Source organism: Gopherus evgoodei, chromosome 3, assembly GCF_007399415.2.
Source record: "Gopherus evgoodei ecotype Sinaloan lineage chromosome 3, rGopEvg1_v1.p, whole genome shotgun sequence".
NCBI classification, from domain to species: domain Eukaryota; kingdom Metazoa; phylum Chordata; order Testudines; family Testudinidae; genus Gopherus; species Gopherus evgoodei.
Window position 1 is genome coordinate 26,363,628 of NC_044324.1, and position 24,385 is coordinate 26,388,012.

At 42.3% G+C, this 24,385-nt stretch overlaps 2 protein-coding genes across 9 annotated transcripts in view; one reads left to right on the forward strand and one right to left on the reverse strand.

The window, feature by feature from the left end:
• Positions 1-1,653, forward strand: part of ITSN2 (intersectin 2) — a 125,282-nt gene extending 123,629 nt beyond the window's left edge. For 2 of the 4 annotated variants that reach the window (XM_030555314.1, XM_030555313.1), the window contains exon 40: positions 1-1,653. In XM_030555314.1, the coding sequence (XP_030411174.1) occupies positions 1-158 (158 nt within the window). In that variant the 3' untranslated portion in view covers positions 159-1,653. The other 2 variants (XM_030555316.1, XM_030555315.1) reach the window with 2 other exon arrangements.
• FAM228B (family with sequence similarity 228 member B) overlaps positions 1,047-24,385 on the reverse strand; it is a 27,956-nt gene continuing 4,617 nt past the window's right edge. For 3 of the 5 annotated variants that reach the window (XM_030555320.1, XM_030555321.1, XM_030555318.1), the window contains exons 3-10: positions 23,621-23,734; positions 17,524-17,640; positions 14,264-14,338; positions 12,851-13,048; positions 5,844-5,921; positions 4,854-4,941; positions 4,593-4,737; positions 1,047-2,865 (exon numbers count right to left, since the gene is read on the reverse strand). In XM_030555320.1, the coding sequence (XP_030411180.1) occupies positions 2,784-2,865; positions 4,593-4,737; positions 4,854-4,941; positions 5,844-5,921; positions 12,851-13,048; positions 14,264-14,338; positions 17,524-17,640; positions 23,621-23,734 (897 nt within the window). In that variant the 3' untranslated portion in view covers positions 1,047-2,783. The remainder of the gene's footprint in view (positions 2,866-4,592; positions 4,738-4,853; positions 4,942-5,843; positions 5,922-12,850; positions 13,049-14,263; positions 14,339-17,523; positions 17,641-23,620; positions 23,735-24,385) is intronic. The other 2 variants (XM_030555319.1, XM_030555322.1) reach the window with 2 other exon arrangements.

Here is a 24,385-nt window from a genome sequence, read left to right on the forward strand (position 1 = left end):
ATTTCTTGGGTCGCACTGAAGTTCCAGTAGCAAAAATCAGAACAGAACAGGAGAACAAGGGGCCTACAACTAAACGTTTACTGCTGCATGAGGTTCCAACCGGGGAGGTTTGGGTCCGCTTTGATTTGCAGCTCTTTGAGCAGAAAACACTCCTTTAAGAAAACATTTTTATTTTACAAAGGACAAAGCTGACAGCTTGGCCACCTCCACCAGAGCTGAAAGCATTTTACAAATCAGTCACCCCCCCCCCCCCCAAAGCCAGTTACTGAGCAAGAATTCCTGTTGCTGCATCATATTCCTAATTATCCGTTGTATATGATTTCTTTGCTGCGTCCTAAGTTGCTGGTGATCTATGCAAATGCAAAATTTACTGTATATAAGATACTGTAGCTCAGTGCCTTTTTGCTGATTAATATTGACATTTTTGTTGTGTTCAGATGCCAATGTTTCCGTTTTCAGGGCCATAAAAAGTATTAAATAGTATCTAGGCATCAAATGTATGTATATGTAATGTTACCACTTAGTCTAACATGTAGACCTAGGAATGGTTTGGTTGAAGGCTAGAATCATTCCATATGAAAGCTGAAAAGTGATATCCACTGGAATATTCCCTTCTCAGGGTGTTAATTATAGGGATTAAATGCTGAACCCTTTGCACTTGAAGAGGCTCTAAAATGCTGTATGTTCTTTTTTAAAAAATCATCAAATGCAGTTCTTTACTTGACACAGTTCTGCACTGAATAAGAAATTGCAACTTGATTTGTCTTTCTGGTTCGGTTGTATTAATCATTTCTGGCAGAGACAATGTGGTTAAAAAGAGTATGTAGAAAAAATGATTTATTTTAAATACTGTGTGCGACCTACAATAAGGTGGAAGAATATTTTTCAACTTTTAATTTTCCTAAATTATTTGTGTAAAATTACTTGGTTTTGCAGATCTCCGTGGGATGTGCATTTTTATGCTTTGTCATTGCCAACATGTACAGAAAGAGTGAAAAATATAAGTTTATTAATGTAATTTGTCTACATATATTTACTGATGCATATTGATTTTTTAAAAATATATTTTATTGTACAGGTGAATGAGAAATAATGGGAAATAACTTACAAGGACTAAATTCAAGGAAAGACTATTAAAATATAAATTTTGTTTGGTATAGGAACTGCTAGTGCAGTAGGGGTTTGTAGAACTGAAATTTGTTGCAAGCAAAATCTTCCTCCCCACATGAAAATCAGGAATGGTAAAAGGGGATTTGTTTTTCAAAGTGTTTGACAAATAGTAACCATGTTATTGCATCCTGAATTTGCCTTGTGGACATTTAAGCATTGCATTCAGTTCCAGACAATGAGTGAATTTGTATCCCACAGGTGCTACAATACCTAATAATGCCTAACAGAGTTTCAAACCTGATTACCAGCCTGAAGGCCCTTTCTTTGCTGGACTTAAGTCAGACCCTCTGTTACTTTTAACAGTTTTCTGTGGTCCAATTTTTCTAGTCCTAAATAAAAAAAAAAAATCTTGGCAGCTTTTGAGAGATTGTGTCTATCTAATTGATGGGAATCATGTTTGTTTTATACATCTGAAGGGGACGGCATTTTGTTGTGAGACAATAAGGTGTGATTGCCAAACCTTTGCATTTTGTATTTAATCGCAGCCTACCCCTAGTGAGACAGGGGTAATGGCCCAATATTTTAAAGGTATTGAAACTATTCAATCTGTAGAATATTGGCAGAAGTTAATATAGCTGGAATGGTTAGTACTGGTCTTCGAGGAAGATGTGCCTTCTACTTCCATGCCTGGTTGGGGTAACTCAATCTTTCTATGACCATTGGTGTTAAGTCATCTCAGTTTGTGCACCTTATAAGTCTCCAGCAGAAAGTCATTCAAATGTGGCATGATATTAGTAAGCAAACTTTTATTTTATACTTCACAGGCATATGTTTATTTTCACGTACAAAGTTTTGACAGTGAAGTAAATACCAGCTCAAACAGTTGCTTGAGAATGTTGTTTAACTTCTATAGAAGCTACACTTACTTTCCTCCATCAAACTGAGGTTGGCTGGCCAGGGGCACTTTGATTTGCTCGTTGTTCAGACAAAGGATTTGTTTTTGAGATTCTCAAGGTGCCCCATCCTCAGAGTTCTAGCCTACTGGAAAATAAACAAGATCTGGAACTAGCCAGTGAATCCTTCAAGGTCATGGAAAGGACAACCCAGGGACCTGCTTTCCCTAACATGTTTTCACTGCACTTTTTGATATCTGAAGTAAATCAGACCTGGAGTCGTAATAGAGCACCTTATGTAGGAATGTGCAGATTCTAGAAATGTCCTTTTCTGGTCTTGCTTGTTGTCTGTTTAGTTAGGCAGTCTCTGGGATTGTTAAGAAGGCTATATAGTGGCTGGGAAGGTAGGGAAAATGTCGGTGATTTATTTCTCTTTTCAATACAAACATTTCACAGCATTGCAATAAACTTCAGTGTTTTAGCACTGTCATCTGTCTCTGTGCAGTGACATTTTTAAATGAAGCTCCTGCCATTTTAACTTTCTCAGATTTTTAGTCTGTACAGTATTGTTACTGGGGCTGGAAATCCATGTAGCACAGAGTACTTTGCATTTCTTTAGGTATTGTACTGTTATGCAATTGGCACTTCAGAAAGGAATGGTTAGCAAGCCGGTTTTATTGCATTTTGTCAAGATGACTGGCAAGTGGTCAGTTGCTTTGGCAGAAGGTCCTGGGTGCACATCCCAAATCTAACTTTCTAGTAGATATACATCTCCTCTTTTCAAAGGATGGGAGGACATGTGCTGTCAGCCCAGGCCTTGAAGTCCAGGGTGCCAGCGTTACGGCTTCTCTTCACCCTTCGCCTTTTAACAGAAATCAGATTGGTAACAGCCATTAACATATTGTCACATACGAATGATTGCTCCAAATCAACAATGCTTCAGCTCCAGCTATTTACTGCACTGAGTCATTCTGACAAATGTTCTCTTAACAGGAAAATTGGATTAAGTGAATGAACCTGCCACTACCCACAAATTCTCTCTAAACAGGATGCTGGAATAAAGCTTAGGTACAGTAACAACCCATAGGACTGAGAGTGTGAACCAATGGGAGACGTGGTGTGCTGCCCAGTACCAAAGTCTCTATGGCCAGAGGACGGTGACACTGTCCCTAAATCCAAGGAAGTGAGGAGGGAAAATGGTATGGGTGACAGAGAACCTGAGAGAAGGGAGAAGGCAGAAAAAGTGAGGAATGGAACGCAAACAGCACAGAAACCAATCAAGTGAGATGTAGCAAGGGCTGATCCTACAGGAGTCTCTCTCACAGGGATGGGCTCCAGTGCAAAGAGGGTAGGGGAGCCATTGTCGTAAGGGTTGCCCATGCAAACCCACACAGAGACAAGGAATAAAACCTCTCACTTGGTTCAGCTTTGCTATCATTGCACATAAGGGGCATGTTTTTCCTTAAGAGGCCTTTGGTGAACCAGCACCAACGGGGAGTTTGAAGAACTGAGTCAAAACCCTTACTAAAAACTTCCCTTTCCCCATATCTCAGCAGCTGTGCTGATCCACTCCCTTCTTCAGCACAAGACTCCCCACATGCTCTGCCAGCCCACGGAACACTCTGTACTGATTCCCAGCCCACAGACTGGGAGCACTAAACTGGGGCATGGTGAAGTTGGCATCCACCTCTTAGTATCTTGACACCCATCTGCAGCCTGAGTTAGAATCCTAGAGGAGACCCAGGTTCCACACCTCCTGCTCAGGGTTAGCAGTATTTGCTTTGGCCAGCACATGCGCCAATTACAAAGTTTTCAACAGGTTATAGTTGAACTGTAATAATTTTCTTTGTTTTGCATCTTTCACTACAAAGATACTTATCAGCTGAACTTTAAACCATCTCCCTGCTTATGGCATTTTAAGCATAACTGAAGCTTTTCTTAGAGTGCCTGTGATATATGCTTAAAGCCTCCTGGCTCTGTGATGTAGTTTGTTGGTGCAGGATACCCTCACTGGGAGCACGAGGGACAATGCATGGTTGGGGATAGGGGCTGCCAGAAGCAAAAACCTCAAAATTGTCACAACATAATGATCAAATGTAAAACAAGCTGAGTGAACAGCTGTAAATCAGCCGCCTTGCTTTGCTCACAAAGAGCCTGACACTAGTGACAGCAGCAAAACTCTGGCTCTTTTAAGAACCTTCAGACACATCCAGATGAAATCCTTCCCTATCCTGAAGAGGCTAAATTGTAGGTTTGGCCTCCAGGCCTGGCCCTGAGCAATGCAAGAAATGACTCAGCACAACCCATCTCTAGTTCAGAGCTCCCTTGCTCTTAAGACACGAACAGGAATTCCAGGTGGGGCCATACGGAGAACCATGCTGTTCCCACCCCCCACTTTCTACATAGATTCACACACCCCTTACTTCTCCAGGAGGCAATCCAGCCCCTTTCACCAGCACTAACTTCTTACAAAATGTACAAAAGTAAGCAGACTCCACCAGTAAAACCACCTGAACTTGCCCTTCCAAGCACTTTGATCTATGACCGGACAGGATGGGGAGTACGTCTATTGCCACTCAGCAGATTTACCTCTTCCTTTGCCGAATCTCACTTTCTATGTATCCTGGGGGTATTTTCAGCCATTCAGCTGCATCCATATTTTGCCGGCCTAAAGGAAGCAATGGCAACTTTGCCTTATATAGGTCGTTCATTTCTTTGGCCGAGTATATCCTTCCTGTGGGGAGTTGAACAGTAACTAATGTGAACAGCAGCACTATTGCTAGCCAGAATGGCTCTCGTTGTTGTGTGAAACACTTTCACGAATTGAAGAATATGGATGATATTACGTACCTGTCTCACATTGCTGGATAAGCCCACCCTCAAGAAATCTTCCTTGTACCTCTTTTAACAGTGGATCGTGTAAAGGTGGAGTTGACACCTATAACAAATGCAGTATTTCATATGCTTGGACTAAGAATAACATTTTAATTTGAGGGGTTCAGAATGGCACAGACAAAAGTTACATCTCAAAACACCCTGTGAGTAGGGAGGTGTCATTAGCTCTACTTTATAGATGGGAAACTGAGGCACAAACCGGTTAATAACCTACTTTTCAGAGATGGTAAGGAACCCAGCAATGCTATGGCAAATTGAGAATATAGCCAAAGTCCAGGCTTCCTGCGCTAAGCACCCTCTCATTACCTCTCCCATGTTCTGCACAAGTTGGGCAGAGTCTTTACAGGCTGCCCAAAGCATTAGAAATGGGGGTGCTGCTATTGTACCCACTAACAGTATCCATATCTGTGGGCTACAGTCAACTACATCTGGAGCAATCAGGCTTTTTGTAGGAAACAAAATTCCCACCAAAAACAAGCCACAAGAAATATAGGATTATTCACCCAGCAAGTCAGCCAAACAAGCGTGATTCAGTATCACAAACAAAACACACCCGGCCTACTGTGAGACACACCAAGCCCTGGTCAAAGGACTTTAGCCCAGGTGACCTTTGTAAATTTGAGTAAAACTGTAAAACTAAAACTCTTCTGAAATATTTAAACTTACCCAGCTAACTACTGAGTTTAATATGGAAGGAATGGGGGCCTGCTCTCCTGCTTCCACTGCAATCAACTGTCAAATTCTCCTTGACTGCAATGGCAGCAAGATTGGGACTCAGTTTTCTAAACTAATGCAAGTGGAACCACCTGAGCCAAACGACCATCTTGAGTATCACCAACCCTAAGAGCAACAAATCAGTAACATACACTGGCTGTCTCATTAGCCACTAGACTTTTCTTGATTAGAGGGTGCACCTAAAAGCCAAAAAGCGGCAGTCGGCCGTACCTTCAGATAGGTGGGATGTGTATTCAGGAAGAGAGGGTCGTACTCTGAAGAATCATAATCTTCCAATGCCACCTTACCCTGTGTGGGAAGCAAGCGATAGCTCAGGTCATGGATGATGCTGCTGATGTAGTGACTGGAGGTAGCAGTGCTGAGGCCTAGCTAGCAAGGTTACATGTACATTTACTGAGTGTCCTGTGGATGGAGGAGTCTGTTATTTATGCAGCTCTAACTCCTCCGCAGCAGTTTCATGCAATGTTTAGTACCACCCCTTTGCTTTGTATGTTTGTATTTAATATTTATATCATAGTGGTGCACGGAGGCCTCAGATCTGGCTCAGCATTGTGCTAGGCGCTGTATAAATATGTACCGTTATGTCCCTGCCCTGGAGAGCTTACAGTCTTTCATGGCTAGTCCCTTGTACAAGTGTAAATGGAAGCACAGGCATAGTTTGATGTCTATGCTATTCTCTGAAGCATCAGTGCACAGTCCCCTCCATGTCCCTGCCACACTGTTCAGGTGCAGCGGAGACCCCCCCCCTCCCCGGCCGTAGCTCAGCAGTGCGGCAGGAGACAGAAGTGACATCCACTGCTGCTGAAGAGCTGAGAGGTTTGAAAAGACAGAGCACCTGATACCGGCCTGGTGCAGCTGAGCAAACCCTTGTCTTTAGCCAAATGTGGCCTGATGGAAGCAGAGCTGCTTCTGTCTTTGGGCCATGATTGGCCATGTCGCCATTCATCCGCCACCCCTGCTCTTAACTGTGGGACTGGCAGGGAGGAGGGAGGTGAGAGAGTGGGGAGAATGGAAATCAGGGGAAGGCTGTCTGGTGGGATGGGATGGGGGGAGAAGGGGAAGAGACTGGAGGGCCAATGGGCGGACAGGGAGAGGGGGAAACTTTGGCAGAGCCAGAGCGGGGAGGGAGGAGTGAAGCTGTGGGGAGAGAGCCGGCAGGGATCTGGGGAGAGAGAGAGAGACCGAGATGGGGGCACTTGGAAGGTCAGGGAGGGGAGAGACCGGAGGACGAGGCTGGATGAAAGGGGGGAAGGGAGGGAGTGACTGATAGAAGTGAGGGAGAACAGAGGGATGGAATGGGCAAGAGGGGGGGACAAGTGGTGTGCGGCAATAGGAGAGTGATAGAAGAGTGAAAGGGAAGGGAGGAAGCATGAGGGGGGTGGGAAGGGGTGGGGGAGCCTGAAGGAAGATGCAGGAAAATGGAGGGAGAAGGATGGAGATGGAGAGGGGCATCAGGTTGATGACAGAGGGGCAGTGAGGTAGGGAGGCAGGGGGGCCAGGAGAAGGGGAAGGCTAATGGCAGGGAGAGAAAGGCAGGAAGAAAGAAATGGCCAAAAAGGGAGAAAAAACATCAGAAAAAGAAAGCTTTAAGGTGAGCCAGCATCAGGGATTTTATCTACGCCACAGAAAAGAATCAGTCTCTCAAAATGATTCACAAATGGACACAATGAATGCGTATTAATACCCCACTGCTACACAGGCCCATGCACTCAGGTAACCAAGAATTGGAGGATTTTAGAGGGTTCACAGCCACAGGTTGTAGGGTAAGGCTGAAGCCCCCAAATTCATGATACAAGAGGGGATCTGGGCTTTTCACTGAGGAAAATGTGCCCTGGATACCCTGAGAACTCCAGGAAGTGGTGAAATGGTGATACCTGCCTGCGGGATCATGATATGTTGGCAGGTTACTTACATCATCTTACTCAGAGCAATGGCTCAGGGGCCTCAGCTTTTCCACCACACTTCATATTTTCCTTCCAAGGGTCTCAGTGTTTTACAAGAAACACCCCCTCCCCCCCACGATAAAGCAGATTATAGAAGCCTCACTCCACACACCACTGCCAGGCAGCCCCCTCTATAGCAGAGTTTACAGGCATGGAGAATACTATACATAGCTGAAACTGTAGGGTGGAAGAGAGATAGGCAAGGTGGAATTGCCTCACTTGGAATTTGACTAAGATACTCTAATTTTTAAGAAAAAGGTCATGGTATCTTTAACAATCTCAAGTAGCCAGGGTCTCATTCAGCAGCATGGGGAACTGAAGCCACCATGACTTAGCGAGAAAACTGCCAGCAACCAAGTAATAACACCACTTTCTGCAGCACTTGGAGGCGTCCCATCCCTGTACTGACCCAGCCCAGCTTGTGAGATCCTACTGGATCACAGTCTGAGGTTGGCTGGCTGCAAATCTGATATGGTATCTACAGTATACCCTAGTATATGGTATCTACAGTTCTGAATCCCATGCCTTCAGTAAAAAGTCTGACCAGGCCCTTCATCCTTCCAAAATAGATAAACGGCGTTCCATGCTGTTTGCTGTGTGGGATGTTCTGATTAAACCTTGGAAACTGAAGTTCTGTTTGCTCTGTGTTGACTTTTAAAGCTTCCATGTCACTTTTCACATGCATCTCAAACTCCATGACCAAAGTTTCACCACTATAGCACAGTGTGCCTATTGCTCTCACACCCAACTGGCCACATTCCCATGATGCTGTATGGGTAGAACTTCTAAAAGACTTGTTTCCTTTGACCGAGAAGACATTTTATATACATAAATGATTATTTCACCAGTGGTAGATGATGTGACTGTTCTGTTTTGTGCATTGAAGTTACGTATGAAGGATGACTGGAAGGAACCCCATAGATCATAAATTCCAATATCCTGCTGTGCAAGCAATCCAGTCATTTAATCCTGCTCATAAACTTCTCAAGCTGTGTCTTAATACTCACTGTTTGCCCCCACCACCCCTACTGGGAGGCTGCACCAGAACCTTCCTCCTCTGATGGTTAGACACCTTCTTCTAATTTCCAGCCTAAATTTACTCATAGCCAGTTTATATCCATTTGTTCTTGTGTCAACATTGTCCTTTAGTTTAGATAGTTTTACCCTCCTTGGCATTTACCTCCCTAATGTATTTATAGAGAGCAATCATATCCCCCCTGAGCCCTCATTTTGCTAGTGTACATAAGCCAATCTCTTTTAGTCTGCTCTCATAAAATATGCTCCCCATTCTCCTTATGATCCTAGTACTCCTTCTCTGCATCTATTTAAATTTATCTTTCCTGAGCATGAGTGGCCAGATCTATACACATTATTCCAGATGAGAGCTCACCAATGCCTTGTTCAATGCCATTAATACGGCTCTCTCTCTACTGGGCATTTTTCTTTCTTATGGTCACATTACATTGGTGGCTCATAGTCATCCTGTGACTGAGTAATACACTCAGGTCTTCCTCTGCCTCTGTTGTTTCTAACTGATGAGGCCCCAATTTACAGCAGAAATTCTTATAGTCTCTACATGCATTACCTTGAACTTTGTACTTTTTAATTTCATCCCATTTCTATTGTTCTGGTGATCTAGGTCATCCAATTCTTCCTGTATCATTTTGCAATACTCCTCTGTATTGACAATGCTTCCCAACTTTGTGTCATCAGCAAATTTCATTAGCACACTCCTACTTCTTGTGCCAAAGTCATCAAAGCAAATATTAAATAAGATCAGTCTCAAGACCCATTGACACTTGAGGAACTACACTAGTAACCTCCCTCCAGCCCAATAGTTCTCCATGGCATGAATACTGTGTGCAAATGTGATTGCCCTCATCTCAAAAAAGATATATTGGAATTGGAAAAGGTTCAGAAAAGGGTAACAAAAATGATTAGGGGTATGGAACTCCTTCTGTATGAGGAGAGATTAATAAGACTGGGCCTTTTATCTTGGAAAAGAGATGACTAAGCAGGGATATGATAGAGATCTATAAAACCATAACTGGTGTGGAGAAAGTAAATAAGGAAGTGTTATTTAATCCTCCTCATAACACAAGACCTGGGGGTCACCAAATGACATTTATAGGCAGCAGGTTTAAAACAAACAAAATGAAGTATTTTTCCATACAACACACAGTCTGTGGATGTTGCCAGAGGATGTTGTGAAGGCCAAGACTATAACAGGGTTCAAAAAAGAACTGGATAGGTCCATCAATGGCTATTAGCCAGGATGGACAGGGATGGTGTCTCTAGCCTCTGTTTGCCAGAAGCTGGGAATGGGTGACGGGGGATGGATTGCTTGGTGATTACCTGTCTGTTAATTCACTCTGGGGCATTGGCCACTGTCAGAAGACAGGATATTGGGCTAGATGGACCTTTGGTCTGACCCAGTATGGCTGTTCTTATGTTCTCCTTTCAGCCCAACCCATTGTTATCTTGTTTTAGCCAGTTCCTTACCTGTCTCTTCCATCTTAATTAATAATTTCATAGACTCAGACTCATAGACTTTAAGGTCAGAAGGGACCAATGTGATCATCTAGTATGACATCCTGCACAAAGCAGGCCACAGAACCCTACCCATCCACTTCTATAACAAACCCCTAACCTATGTCCGAGTTATTGAAGTCTTCAAATTGTGGTTTGAAGACTTCAAGCTGCAGAGAATCCACTAGCAAGCGACCCGTGCCCCACGCTGCAGAGGAAGGCAAAAAACCTCCAGGGCCTCTGCCAATCTGCCCCGGAGGAAAATTCCTTCCCGACCCCAAATATGGCAATCAGCTAAACCCTGAGCACGTTGGCAAGACTCACCAGCCATTGTAGTAGGCATCAAATGCTTTATTGAAGACCAGACATTAGATCTACTGCATGTCCTTCCTCTTTTAAAATAATTTATCTTACACAAGATAGATATCTAGTTAGTGTGGCACATCCTACCTTTGGGAAAACCATGCTGAATTTTATTCCATTTTCCATTTACCTCCATATTTTTAATTACGCCTTCCTTCAGAATTTGTTCTAATACCTTGCATACTTATTGAGGTCAGATTAATTGGTCTATAGTTGACAATGTCCCTTTTTGCCCTTTCGTTAATATAAGTATTACATATGCTATTCTCCAGTCATATGGTACCATCCCAGATTTGATAGGTTTATTAAAAATCTTTGCTATCTGACTAGCACTCTCATGTGCCAGTTTTTTCAGTATTCTGGGATGGAAATTATCCAATTCCTCTGATATGAGCGCAGTAAACTCTTATGAGTTTTGCTTTCATCTCTCACGTGGTAACTCCCATTCTATGTACTTATTCCCATCAGCCATTCTACCTTCGCCCTAATGCTCTATATCATCATTTTGTGCCACATGTATATCATCCTTAATCTCCACCCTATCCTCGCTGCACAGAGGCCCATTTCTTCCTTTCTTGTTCTCTTTTCATTTTTATGTCCAAAGAATCTTTCATTATTTGTATTAAATCCTTTTGCAAGCTCTAACTCACCTTGCTTTTTGGCTATTCTCACTTTATCCCTTCATTTTTTGACCACCAAGACATACCATATATACTCGTTCATAAGCCAAATATTTTTGGTAAAAAAGTGACCCATCAAAGAGCAGGGGTCAGCTTATAAACGGGTCTACACCAAAATTTGATGATTTTAAACTCTATGGAATCATTGAATTGAATATCTAGTACATTGTCATTTTTGTTTACCTACAGCGTCTGCAGGCATGGAGCCCATCAGCTCGCTGAGGCCAAGATTCGCCATTCCCAGACAATGGGAGCGGCAAACTGCAGCCACAGGGAGCGGAGGGGCTCCGTATCTGTGAATACTCCAGGTAAACAAAACGTCAAGGACCACTAGAGGCTTACCCCAGCAGGCCAGGTGCAAAAGTTTGCCCACCTCTGAAATATAGGGTCGACTTATGAAAGGGTCATACAGTTTTTCCTATTTTTACCTAACCATCTTGGGGGAGTTGGCTTATAAACAAACGGGCTAAGGAACAAGTATATACAGTAAGTTTCTCTTCTGATCAATCCTTTCTTCTATTCTTTTTAGGGTCTTTGCTTACTCCTAATATCCTTTTTGAGGTGATTATTCATCCAATTAGGTAGGGCAGCACTCCAGACGAGTTTTTCCCCCTTGCTTGGGACTCAAATTCCAAATAGTTTTTGCACCCTTGACTTTAAGAAAGTCCAAACCTTCTCCACATTTAAATCCCTGAGCTCTTCAGAGCAATTGACTTTACTAATTATGTTTCTTAAAGTCTCTTGAGAAACCTTCGTTACTGATCTGTTTTTAATTATCCTTCCTTTTAATTTAAACTGACTTAATTTGTGATCACTTGATCCAAGGTTATTTTCTACAGCCAACTCTTTTATGATGTCCTCAGTACTTATCAAAATTAAGTCTAAAATAGCATCATTTCTTGTTGGTTCCGTCACTATTTGGTGAAGAAATCTGTCATCTATTACATCTAGTTCATGAACCAGAGAATGACTTTAGCAGTTTTCTATTAAGAGACACTCAAGTATAACTCTAGCAGCAGCTGTCCTGCATGTTCAAAGTGCTCACTAGCAGTGTGAACTTTACAAAAGAATGACATTTTCTACCCTGAGCATGATTAGTTTTGAGTATTACATCACAGGAAACAAGGCACTCAAGTTACTAAGTGTTTTTTTCAATAAATTGGTAATGTCACTCCACTTTGAAAATTCTGTTAAGATACTACATTGGCACCACCTCAGCCTGTGGTCCTACTGCTTCACAGGACAGGTAGAACACAGAAGTGAGTGCTTCCCCATGTTGCTCTGACAATGTGCTGCAAAACCATACTGGAAAAACTCTTGAGAGGTCAGAGTATAGTTCAGTCTCTGTTGACCCATTCAGTCCTTGACTTCTTCTGCGGAGACTGTTTAGCACATGGTTTTCACGCTAAACGTTTCACAGCCCACTGAGTAAACCCCACCGTTTTCTCATTACAGCAAATCCAGTTTGGAACCATTTCATATGTTTCTGGTACACTGGACAATCCAATCATTACCTGAACACAATAGCTGTTAGTTTAAACCACAATTATGTTGTTAGCAAGAAAAAAAGATCAAGTACAAACAAGACTAATGCAGATCCCATGGGTATGCCATATTGTATCAATTAAAAGGTCAACAATGGGTGGTTTTGCCAGCAACCCTCAATGTGCAACCCATACAATGATAAAATCATTACGGATACCTTCTTATTACAGTAGTTTAAATATAGAGCGAGCTGCTTTCGTTTCCTTTCCTCTATTTCTTCACTTGACTGGCTGTCAACTTTGTCCTCAATTTTCTGCAGCAGCGGCTCTGAAACACACTCCAGCCATTTCTTGTACTGGATCTCCTTCTTTCTCAGCTCTAAGAAATCTCTGTGTCTCAAATACTTGTCCACCTCCTACATTACAGAGAGGCAGAGGATATTAATGTATTTATGTAACCTATTAAGCACTCATCTTTCAGAGATATCAAAGTTCTATACAGAAAACAGAGTCCAGATGTGGTGGGGTGAACGGAAGAGTAGGTGGAAATGGGCAGTTAAGTGACCAAACAGAAAGACCCAATATAAATGTTGATATTTTAAGCAAGAGACTGGTTGTAAGCCCATATTTAGGGTCCCATCTTCAGTGCACCCTCCTTTCAGAGGCCTGTGTGGTGGCCTAGCAGAAGGGGGAAAGGGTGGTGCCAAATAGGCTGGGAATCAATAGCAAATTCAGCATTAAGCACAGCAGTAATTTACCATAAAGTTTTAATCTCTTTCCTAGAGCATCAGGCCACAGGGAGTATGGGGCTGCAGGGCAACATGACGTGCAAGGGACTGTGTTGTAGCATAGAAGAGAAAAGCCAGAAATATGGGGGCAAGTGAATACAGAGAGACTCAGTGGGGTACAGGAGAACTGTGGACAGGGACATGGAAGAATGCCCACCCTGACTAGTTAGGGCTGGGGGATAAAGTGTCAGCACCCCACATCCAAAGGGATAGAAGAGGGTGAGCTAAGTGCTCTCTGAGCAGTGAAAAGGCAGGCTCGTATTTCTGTATGCATATTTCAGTTTAAACGTTGAATCTGAAATGATCCCATACCCCAAAAGGTGGAAAAATCAGAGGGAAGGTGAAAAACATCTCATGGTTTTTAAGCCAATCTTATGATCCGGGAGTCTAACAGGATCATGGAATGCTAGGGATTGGCACCATAGCAGCAGGAGCTATGAGTGTCCAAGAGGACAGGTAAATCTATAGCAGCAAAAATGAAAACCTGGCAGTCTATGGAGAAAGAAGCTCAGAGGAAGACATGGGTCATAACATCAGATCTCAGGTAGCTGTAGGTAAAATGACACTATGACTTCCAGTGAGGAAAGAAAGGCACAAGGACTCAACTAAAGATATGGGGTCTAAGATATAGTGATGAAAATCTATTTTCTCTGATTCACAGTGGAATATTTGAGAGCAGAATTTGGCTCAAAGGTCACATATCTTGAGATAACTGGTCTTATGATACTATCAACTACTGACATTTTACCATCAACTGTTGATGGGCACAGAGATTTTGACACCCACATGTTTTCTTGTGTAGTCATCAGGATATGGTGAAAAGGACAAATATATGTTCCTTACCTTTACAAAATAATTTTCTCTGTCCAAGATGGACTGGGTAGCAGCAATAATATCTTGGCCTTCATTAGTTATTGCCTAACAAAATATCAGCAAAACCAGGAAGTAAAACTGCTGAATAAAAAATAGTCATTAGAATTAACTCTGATTTCAAAATAATCAGTATCAGTACAGTAGATTAAGTTCTTTGATCAGCAAAGATGGAAGGGCTGGTGGCACTCTTAGGCATTGTGTTTAGATGCTCAGATAAGCATGGGAAGGAAAAGCAGATAAGATAAAAGAGCAAAGATAGCATCAGTTCAAGCATGAGAAAGAATATGGCAGAACTCCCTCCTGAGAAGAAAACCTCCTAGGAAGATTTAATCTTACACTGCATTTCCTTTTTCCCTTCCCAGTTAATTAACTCCTCTGTATTGTAAACCCCAAATATTTATTTACACAAACAAATTTCCCTCCATACTTCCCAACTAAACACCCGCCATCTCTAAACTCAATCCACAGCCTTGAAAGTAAGAACAGGAAAGAGCTGTTATCACCACATTGTCAATTACAGCAAACGGAAACTTTTAAAAACAAGTTTAAATTTGTAACCTTCAATTGAACTGATGGTCTCAATCTAGTTTTTAAATAAAGAGTTCCTAAGGCCTAATCTAGTACCACAACCACTGCAAGTACCCTTATTAGCAGTCTCAGCAAGGAGGCCACGGAATGAACGCACAACAGAGACTGAACAAATCTCTCACTCATAGAGGTGCTCCCTCCAGAGCATGGTTGAGGCACACAGGTGAGGAAGCTATGGGATAGTCAGAGGACTCTGGTCTCCAGGACTGGCAATCTCCATCACCTTTTACAAGTACTGAATTAATTTAAAAAGAGAAAGTAATTCTATATTTTACAGGAAAGATTCTAACAGCAAACTTTAATTTTCACCTTTAAAAATATATGATAAATGTTTCACGTTTCAGTGAACTGGTCAGTTTCAGACCCAAACTGCACAGGGTACTGTGTGTAAGGGCTATAGCTGTGGTAAGGAGCTAAAGGCTAGCCTACACTGGACAAGTTGCCCCAGTGTAATTGAATTGATTTTAAGTTGAGTTAATTTCATTGATGCAAACTGCTTGTGTAGATACACACAAACTGATTGAAACCTCACTTACATTGACTTTGCTTAAACCAACCTACTTAAGGCTTAAATTAACCTGATATTCCCAAGGTTTAAACCAGTTTAAGTGTATTTATATTAAGGGTTTGCACCAGTATAACCTGATCAATTTTAAATCACTGTAGTTACTCCAGAACAACACTTTGAGTGTAGACCAAAGTCAGAGAGAAGCTGAAATGTTATTCTTCACTCACCTTCCTGCCTTTCATTGCTACTGCAGATGATTTCACAAGCCAACTCTATTGCAATACCCATGCTTGAGAGCACCATTTAAGAATGAAGTTTTAGTCTTAACTTAGAATTTCCTGTGTTATGTTTGTTTACCCCTAATGTGATGATGGTACCACATCATTGATGGAACACAGCTGGTGTTTGGAGCTTGCCTATGCAAGTAAAGAAAGAGCCTCCTGTAGTAAGAGGAGGCCCTGAGATATAAACGTTGGTATCAGAGGCCTGGTATGAGGCCTAAGGCCTGAACTAAAGTAATGGTCAAGACTTTGCTAACATAAAGCAAAGTGAAGCTCTGAGCCAGAGGCAGGCCCTGCTCACAGAAGCTGGCAAGGAAAGGGCTAATGCTGCAAAAAGATCAGTACCTTTTAGGTACGTAAGACTAGAAATCAGAACATTCACATACTTGCACATTCCACACAGATAACAAGGAACAGGCTGACCCATCCCAATAACAGGGCCAAAAGGGTAATATGATGGATAGAGTTGTTTGTTCAAACCAACGTGTACAAGGTGAGAGGCGGTACCTTACTACGTAGAGGGGTGTACCTTGCTACGTAGAGGGGTTGCACCTCATACGTCAGGAGTGATGTGTAGCTTGTTTGTACCTGTGTATAAGAATGCATCCCTGGGGTGGTGACTTTGTCCAGCCGAGGGGGCAGTGGAAAGTCCAGCCACTGACTGAGTTGAGTCCACTGCCAGGGGGCACATACTCGTAGTATGTCCTGTAGAGTAACAATCTAAAGGGAACTATTATTGTGCTTCGTTTGACAATAAACCTGGCCGACGTGCCTTCGTACCTTACTAGACTCTGTGGTCATTGGGGGTTCTCTTCGGGTCTGCTGTGTCAGCTATCTTCGAAGAGCTGGGACAGCACACAGAGGGAACACACGCACGCAGCCAAGTGATATCAACATAGAACAGAGCAGAGCACCACACCGGTAGGCATCTGACAACACTGGTGACCCCGACGTGATGCCTCCCACCTTCCATGATTCTGCAAAGTTCTATATTATTTTATACCCAATGTGTATAAATCTGTTTCTTCATTTTTCACTTTGCAAAACCACACTATGTAGTTTTAAAAGACCCCTGGCTCAGCCGTGTAGACTGGTGTCATGCTTCAGCAGGGTTCTCTTACTGAAGCGATATCAGTGGAAAAATGCATGGAGCAGGACTCAGAACCAAGGAGCAGCAACCAGAGGCAACCAAAGAAGAAGAACTCTATATTTCATAATAAGCTGAATGGCCCTTTTACCTTGGTTATTTGGGGCATTCAGTATATTACACTAAACCTGACAGACCTGTATTATACAACTGCAGGCCACCTTTAATAATAACTTACAGAGCTCTTTTCAATTCAAATACTAAATATATCCATATAGCACCATTAAAATGCAGCTACCTCTGGTGTGGAGGGCAGCAACTAACATTCACACTGTACAACAGTAAAGGGATGGAAAATGTTGCCCAAGGAAGACAAACTTCTCTTACGAAAACTCCTGTCTCTTATAAAAAAAAAAATGCCGAAAAAAAGCAGACAAGATCCCAGTTATTAAAGTCTTATCCAAAACATCTTATCCAAAAACACCCACACACAGGAGACTGCATGGAATTGAAAGGATCTATCACAGGAAGATGATGATGGGGCCAAGTGAATTGTGTAGAGCCTCAGGCTGCAGGGAACCATTTCAAACTAGATGCTTTGACTAAGTTACCTTTCCACCCCAAAACACTTCTCACTTGGTAACTTTTTGTTACTCTTCCCAAAGGTGGCAAACCACTAGGTATTGTCCATACAGCAGAAATATTACAGGACATTGCATTTAATTACTTTTTCCTCATCCTTGCAAAAATACAGCTTCTGTCCTACCTGCACTTGAGAAAACCGCTTCTGTGTTAGCCATTCTTCACAAGCTTTTTTCCTTTCAGAAGCACTTCTGCCAAAAGTGCTTGGGGATCTGCTCCTAGCCAAGGAAGAGGTGACCCTCTGCAGAGATTTTAACAGAAGGAAAAAACCAACAGTTTTGGTTTGCAAAAATCACACTGCTCATCCTTCCACCTAGGTCCAAATTCCAATTCCTCTACAACCTGGGGCATAATTATAGCACTTTTCACCCCCAAAGGATCCCAAGCTTCACTAACCACCGCTGTGCAAAGAGTCTTGCAGCACCAGTTAAGCAGTGCACAGCAATGGTTTAGGACAGGAAGTTTAGAATACCTTATCAAGCTGAAACAGCCGCAAATAGAGTTAGGCAGAATTTTATTACCCAAACTGAAATCTGGCAAGACCCAACCCTATTCCTGCAGAAATAGCCACGACATATCTAATGTCCATACAGGGCTGGGTCTTTGGTCTTTGGTTTTACATCTCTTCCAACAGCGCAATTGCCCCAACACCAAGCCAAGGTGCTGGCTGATCTGGAAGACTCAGTCAACAATACCACTTTCTGCAGCATGCTGGGCCAAAGACATTCCTGCTCTCGCTTTACTGTATTTGGCCCACTAGGTTTTCCTTGGAGTTCTCCCATCCAAGTATTGACTAGGTACATCCTAGATATTCCACAAGACAAGGTGCTAAGACTGCAAATGTAACCAGAGAAACCCTTCTGTTGATTGGCAATGAGCATGAAGAAAGAACTACCATGCTGGCTAGGATCTGGGAGCTGCTTAAACTACTGCCTGGGCAGGGGAGAGAGCACATTTGTTGCCTTCAGTGCAGGTAATGCAGTAGGATTCAGCCAATAGGGAAATGGATAGGGAGGATAGCTCATTAAGAGAAAAAATAAAAAACATGAGGCTCTTGTAAATCAGGCTCTCAGGAAATACTTGTCTCTCTCCAAGACCAAAACAGTGGAAAGGCTTTTGGCTGCAGAAGCTTTAAAGACTTTCATCTTAGAGATTCTGGGTGCAATGAAGCCTTATTTAGTCTGTTGACTCCAGTGAGAGCTGAGAGTACTCAGCAGTTTTGAAACACAGGCTTACGAAGATCTTGGCCAAGATTCATATAATCCCAGTTAGCTTATCATGTCCATTCCCAATGTACCATTCAAGATCAGACTGTAGCAAGATCAGACTGTAACAAAACAGTCTCCGTTATTTTTGTCCAGTTTAATTTAATAGATTCATGCAGTGGAGCTGCCATCATTTATCTTGGGAGACTACTGACGGCCCAATAGACGTCACTTTAAGGAAACATGTCCGGATAGTCTACATTTTATCTTGACTCAGTTTCATCCCATTATTCCGAGTTATGTCCCTCTACTGGGCCATCCTAAATCTCAGCAATTCCTCTTTCTCCTGGGGATGAGATTCCCCTGACACAGGAACTGCTGAAGACAGCTGTAACACTACCTCCCAAGAATCCCGTCACAAGCCCGAGTAGGGGCTGTGCTGGGGGTAGGAGAGGTGTGCCAGGGTAGGGCTTGGGACAGAAGGGACTCATTGTCCTGCCCAGCACTTCAGCTACATCACCCTCTCTTTGAGTGACCTCACTATGAACATAAGAGCGTAACATAAGAACGGCCATATTGGGTCAGACCAAAGGTCCATCTAGCCCAGTATCATGTCTTCCGACAGTGGCCAATGCCAGGGGCCCCAGAGGTAATCTTCAAGTGATCCACCCCCTGTTGCCCATTCCCAGCTTCTGGCAAACAGAGGCTGCCCTGACCATCCTGATTAGTAGCCTCCATTAATTAATCTAGATCATTTTTGAACCCTGTTATAGTCTTGGCTTTCACATTCTCTGGCAGAGTTCCACAGGATGACTGTGTGTTGTGTGAAGAAATACTTCCTTTTGTTTGTTTTAAACCTGCTGCCTATTAATTTCATTTGCTGACCCTTAGTTCTTGTGTTATGAGGAGTAAATGTATCTTTTTTGAGATGAGGCAACCACATCTGCACACAATAGTCAGGATGTGGGCATACCATGGGTTTATATAGAAGCAATATGATATTTTCTGTTTTATTATGTATCCCTTTCTTAATGATTCCCAACATTCTGTTAGCTTTTTTGACTGCCGCTGCACACTGATATGCATCAGGTTAAAATATTTGTCCTTGCTTTCAAAGTCCTACAATATGAAGCCCCAGACTAAATCTATAGCTTGGTCTCATTTCACGCGCCTTGCTATCACCTCTCCACCAGTGGAGATACCCTTGATACCCTTTTGTCTCCTCTCACAAATGCTTCCATGTCTTCTTCCATTTTGCCCTTTCTTCTTGGAACATCCTCCTCAAACCAGTTTGTCTGGTCACCTCACTCCCTTCTTTCATTCCTCTGTGCTGTTGCGGAGTATGGAAACCTTAGGGAAGGAGAACACGAAGCTGGAGCAGAGGGAAATGATTCCACAAGTGGAACCCTCCTTCTAGATGATGTCATAGTATCCTCTCGCAGTGAGGATATTCTGCCAGGAGAGGGCCCCAGTTGTTAGGAACAGACATGTAATAGTAATGGGGAATTCAATTATTAGAAATATAGGTAGTGGGGTTTGTGACGACCAGGAGAACCACATTGTGAATTATCCACAATGTGTGAAGGTTGGAGACCTCTCCAGACATCTAGATACACTTATGTGCAGTGCTGGGGAGAAGCCAGTGACTGCGGTACACACAGACATCAGTGACATAGGGAAAGGTAGGAGAGAGGTCTTGGAGACCAAATTTAGGCTGCTAGGTAAGAGATCAAAGTCAAGGACCTCCACAATAGCATTCTCTGAAATGCTTCCAGTTCAATACACAGGAGAAGTTAGATAGGCAGAAATGTAGTGTCTCAATGAGTGGATGAGACGATAGTGTTTGGTGGAGGGATTTAGGCTTTTTAGGAACCTATGAAACCTTTTGTGAAAAGAGGAACCTATACAGAAAGAGTGGGCTCCTCCTAAACCAAAATGGAATCAGATTCCTGTAAAATTAAAAAGGACATAGAGGAATTTTTTAAAAAAGGGATGAGGGAAAGCTGACAAGTGCAGAGGAACACACAGTTTAGACAGACATCCCATAGGAGGAGAGGATAGAAGTCGACACTGCTTTAAGTCGATGTAACTTACGTCACTCAGGGGGGTGACTTTTTCACATCATAAGTGACGTAAATTACATTGACTTAAGTGGTGGTTTGTAGACAAGCCCTCAGTTTTAAGTGGAGCACAGAATCTGGTCCAAGAGGTGAATATAGCCGAACCACTCAGTAATAGTGACCATAATGTAATTAAATGTAACATCCTTCTGGGGGGGAAATACAAAAAAAGTCCACCACTGTAGCATTTAACTTCAAAAAGCAGAACTACACAAAAATGAGGAAGGTAGTTAAATTGAAATTGAAAGAAACAGACACAAGAATTAAATGCCTGCAAGCTGCATAGAAATTTGTTAAAAATACCATAACAGAGTCTCAAACTAAATGTATACCAAAAAAAAAAAAAAGCCATGATGGCTAAAAACATAGTCAAAGAGGCAACTAGAGATAAAAGGGCATCATTTAAAAATTGGAAGTCAAATCCTACTGAGGAAAATAGAAAGGAACATAAATTCTGGTAAGTTAAGTGTAAAAGTTTAATCAGGTAGGCCAAAAAAGTATTTGAACAGCAACTAGCTAAAGACACCAAACCTACTAGCAATTTTTGTTTTTTAAGCACAACAGAAGCAGGAATCCTGCAAAAAAATCAGAGCAGCCACAGGACAACCAAGATGCTAAAGGACTCCTAATGGATGACAAGGGCGGAGGGTGGACAAGGGTGCAGAAGCTAAATGAATTATATGCATCTGTCTTCACTGCAGCCATTCTTTTTAGGTGGCAAATCTGAGGAACAGTCTCAGATTAAGGTGTCAGTAGAGGAGGTTTAGGAACAAATTGATAAATGAAACAGTAATAAGTCACCAGAACTAGATAATATTCACCCAAGAGTTCTGAAGGAGCTCAAATGTGAAATTGCAAAAGTACTAACTGTAGTCTGTAACCTATCACTTAAATCAGCCTCTGTACCAGATGACTGGAGGATAGCTAATGTAATGCTGATTTTTAAAAAAGGTTCTCGCGGTGATCCTGCCAATTTCAGGCCAGTAAGTCTAACTTCAGTACATGGCAAACTGTTTGAAACTACTGTAAAGAACAGAATTATCAGACACACAGATGAACACAATATTCTGGGGAAGAATCAACATGGCTTTTGAAAAGGGAACTCTGCCTCACCAATCTTTGAGGGTGTCAACAAGCAAGTGGACAAGGGCAATCCAACTGATATAGTGTACCTGGAGTTTCAGAAAGCCTTTGACAAGATCCTATACCAAAGGCTCTTGAGCAACATAAGCAGTCATGGGATAAGGGGAAAGGTCCTCTCATGGATGAAATAACTGGTTAAAAGATAAAAAACAGCATAGGAATAAATAGTCAGTTTTCACAATGAAAAGAGGTAAAGAGCTGGGTCCCGCAAGGATCTATACTGGGGCTAGTGCTATTCAACATATTCATAAATGATCTAGAAAAAGGGATAAACAGTGAGGTGGCAAAATTTGCAGACAATATTAAATTACTCAAGATAGTTAAGTCCAAAGCTGACTTTGAAGAATTACAAAGGGATCTCACAAAACTGGGTGACTGAGCAACAAAATGGCAGATTAAATTCACTGTTGATAAGTGCAAAGTAATGCATGTTGGAAAACACAATCCCAATTTATATACAAAATAACGGGTTCTAAATTAGTTGTTACTACTCAAGAAAGAGATCTTGAGTCATTGTGAATAGTTCTCTGAAAACATCTGCTCAATATGCAGCAGCAAAAAAAGTGAACAGAATGTTATAAACCATTAGGAAAGGGATAGATAAGCACTTCCTACAACCACACTTTACTATCCCCTCACCTGAGTCATAGTTCAGAATCAAGGATGCATAGACTAGAGCAGAGATCTGCAAATGGTAGATTACGAAGCCTTGTAAAATAGATTGCCAGCTCCCTCCTCTCCCCCCAGCTGACCGCGCTGGCCCCAGAGCAGATTTCTTTCTGCTGTCACCCATTAGCCTCTACAGAGATGTGGCATGTGGGTAGTGCAGTCAGCTGTGCGGAAGGAGGGGACTGCTGGCAAAGAATTCTCCCCTCAACTATGGAACATTTTCCATTTGGTCCAACACAGCCTAAGCCTGCTGAGTTTCAGGGCACACTACAGGGGGTCAGACTGGAGCAGTGGCTCTCAACCTTTCCAGACTACTGTACCCCTTTCAAGAGTCTGATTTGTCCTGGGTACCCCCAAGTTTTACTGCACCTAAAATCTACTTGCTTACGAAATCAGGCATAAAAATAAAAAAAGTGTCACAGCACACTATTACTGAAAAATTGCTTACTTTCTCATTTTACCATATCATTATAAAATAAATCATTTGGAATGTAAATATTGTATTTACATTTCAGGGTATAATATATAGAGCAGTTTAAATAAATCATTGTCTGTATGAAATTTTACTTTGTACTGACTTTGCTAGTGTTTTTTATGTAGCCTATTGTAAAACTAGCCAAGTATCTAGATTAGTTGATGTACCCCCTGGAAGACCTCTGCATACCCCCAAGGGTATGCATATCCCTAAGGGTATGCATATCCCTGGTTGAGAACCACTGGAATGGAGGATGGTCCCTTCCTGACCTTCAGCTATGAGTCTATAAAAAAAAACTTATTCCCCCTGGTTTTGGAAAGCAATAGATATTGTGGTCAATGTTTTTCAGGGTCTCTTTTCTGTTTGGTAATTGTTGGCTGGGAAAGCTGATGAAACTGAGGGTGTTGTGCAACATACTAATTGTGTATGAAAATAACATGAAGGGCCCTCAGAACAACTATGAAGCACTCTCCTTGTGCATAAATAAAACAAAACAAAAAAGTAAAGATTGATGGACATGCAGCTGGATGGAAGAATCATTACACCTGATATCATACAGGATGATGCACTTAACTACTCCCTCTGAAAGAGAAAATATACCCCATGTACCTGTAAAGGAGTTGAGGGTTCCTGCATTAGCCAATCTTTTGAAGATTTTCTTTTGCACAGAGTGCTTATTGTTCTGATCTTCTCGGACACTGATGGTGAGATTCCCTGGACAGGCTTAAAATGAGGAAAATACCTGAATATTATACTGTCCAAGCTTACAAGCTCACCAAAAGCAAAATTGCTTACAACAGGAACATAACAACAATCATGTAAGATTCCACCCAGTGTTTGACAAGGAGAGGATGTTTGGGCATGGAAGAGAAGAGAGGTCTGTCCTTGTTGCATGGCTGGGTTCTTCTGTAAGAGAGACCAAAAGGGTCCAGCTGGGAATGATTCTTCATGAGAAGAGAGGATATAAGGATGCAGATTCAGGAAGTCAACCTACTGTAGTATCTGCGTGTTACAAGGACCAGGAGAGAGAGATAGATGCTGGCTGCACAAGCTTTTCTAAACCTTAAAAAGAGTAAGGGTAGTCTACACTACGGGATTATTCCGATTTTACAGAAACTGGTATTTGGAAACAGATTATATAAAGTCAAGAGCACGCGGCCAAACTAAGCACATTAATTCAGCGGCGTGCATTCATGTACTGAGGCTAGCGTTAATTTCCGGAGCGTTGCACTGTGGATAGCTATCCCATAGTTATCCCATAGTTCCCGCAGTCTCCCCCGCCCATTGGAAAACTGGGTTGAGATCCCAATGCATGATGGGGCAAAAACAGTGTCACAGGTGATTCTGGGTAAAAGTCATCAGTCAATCCTCCCT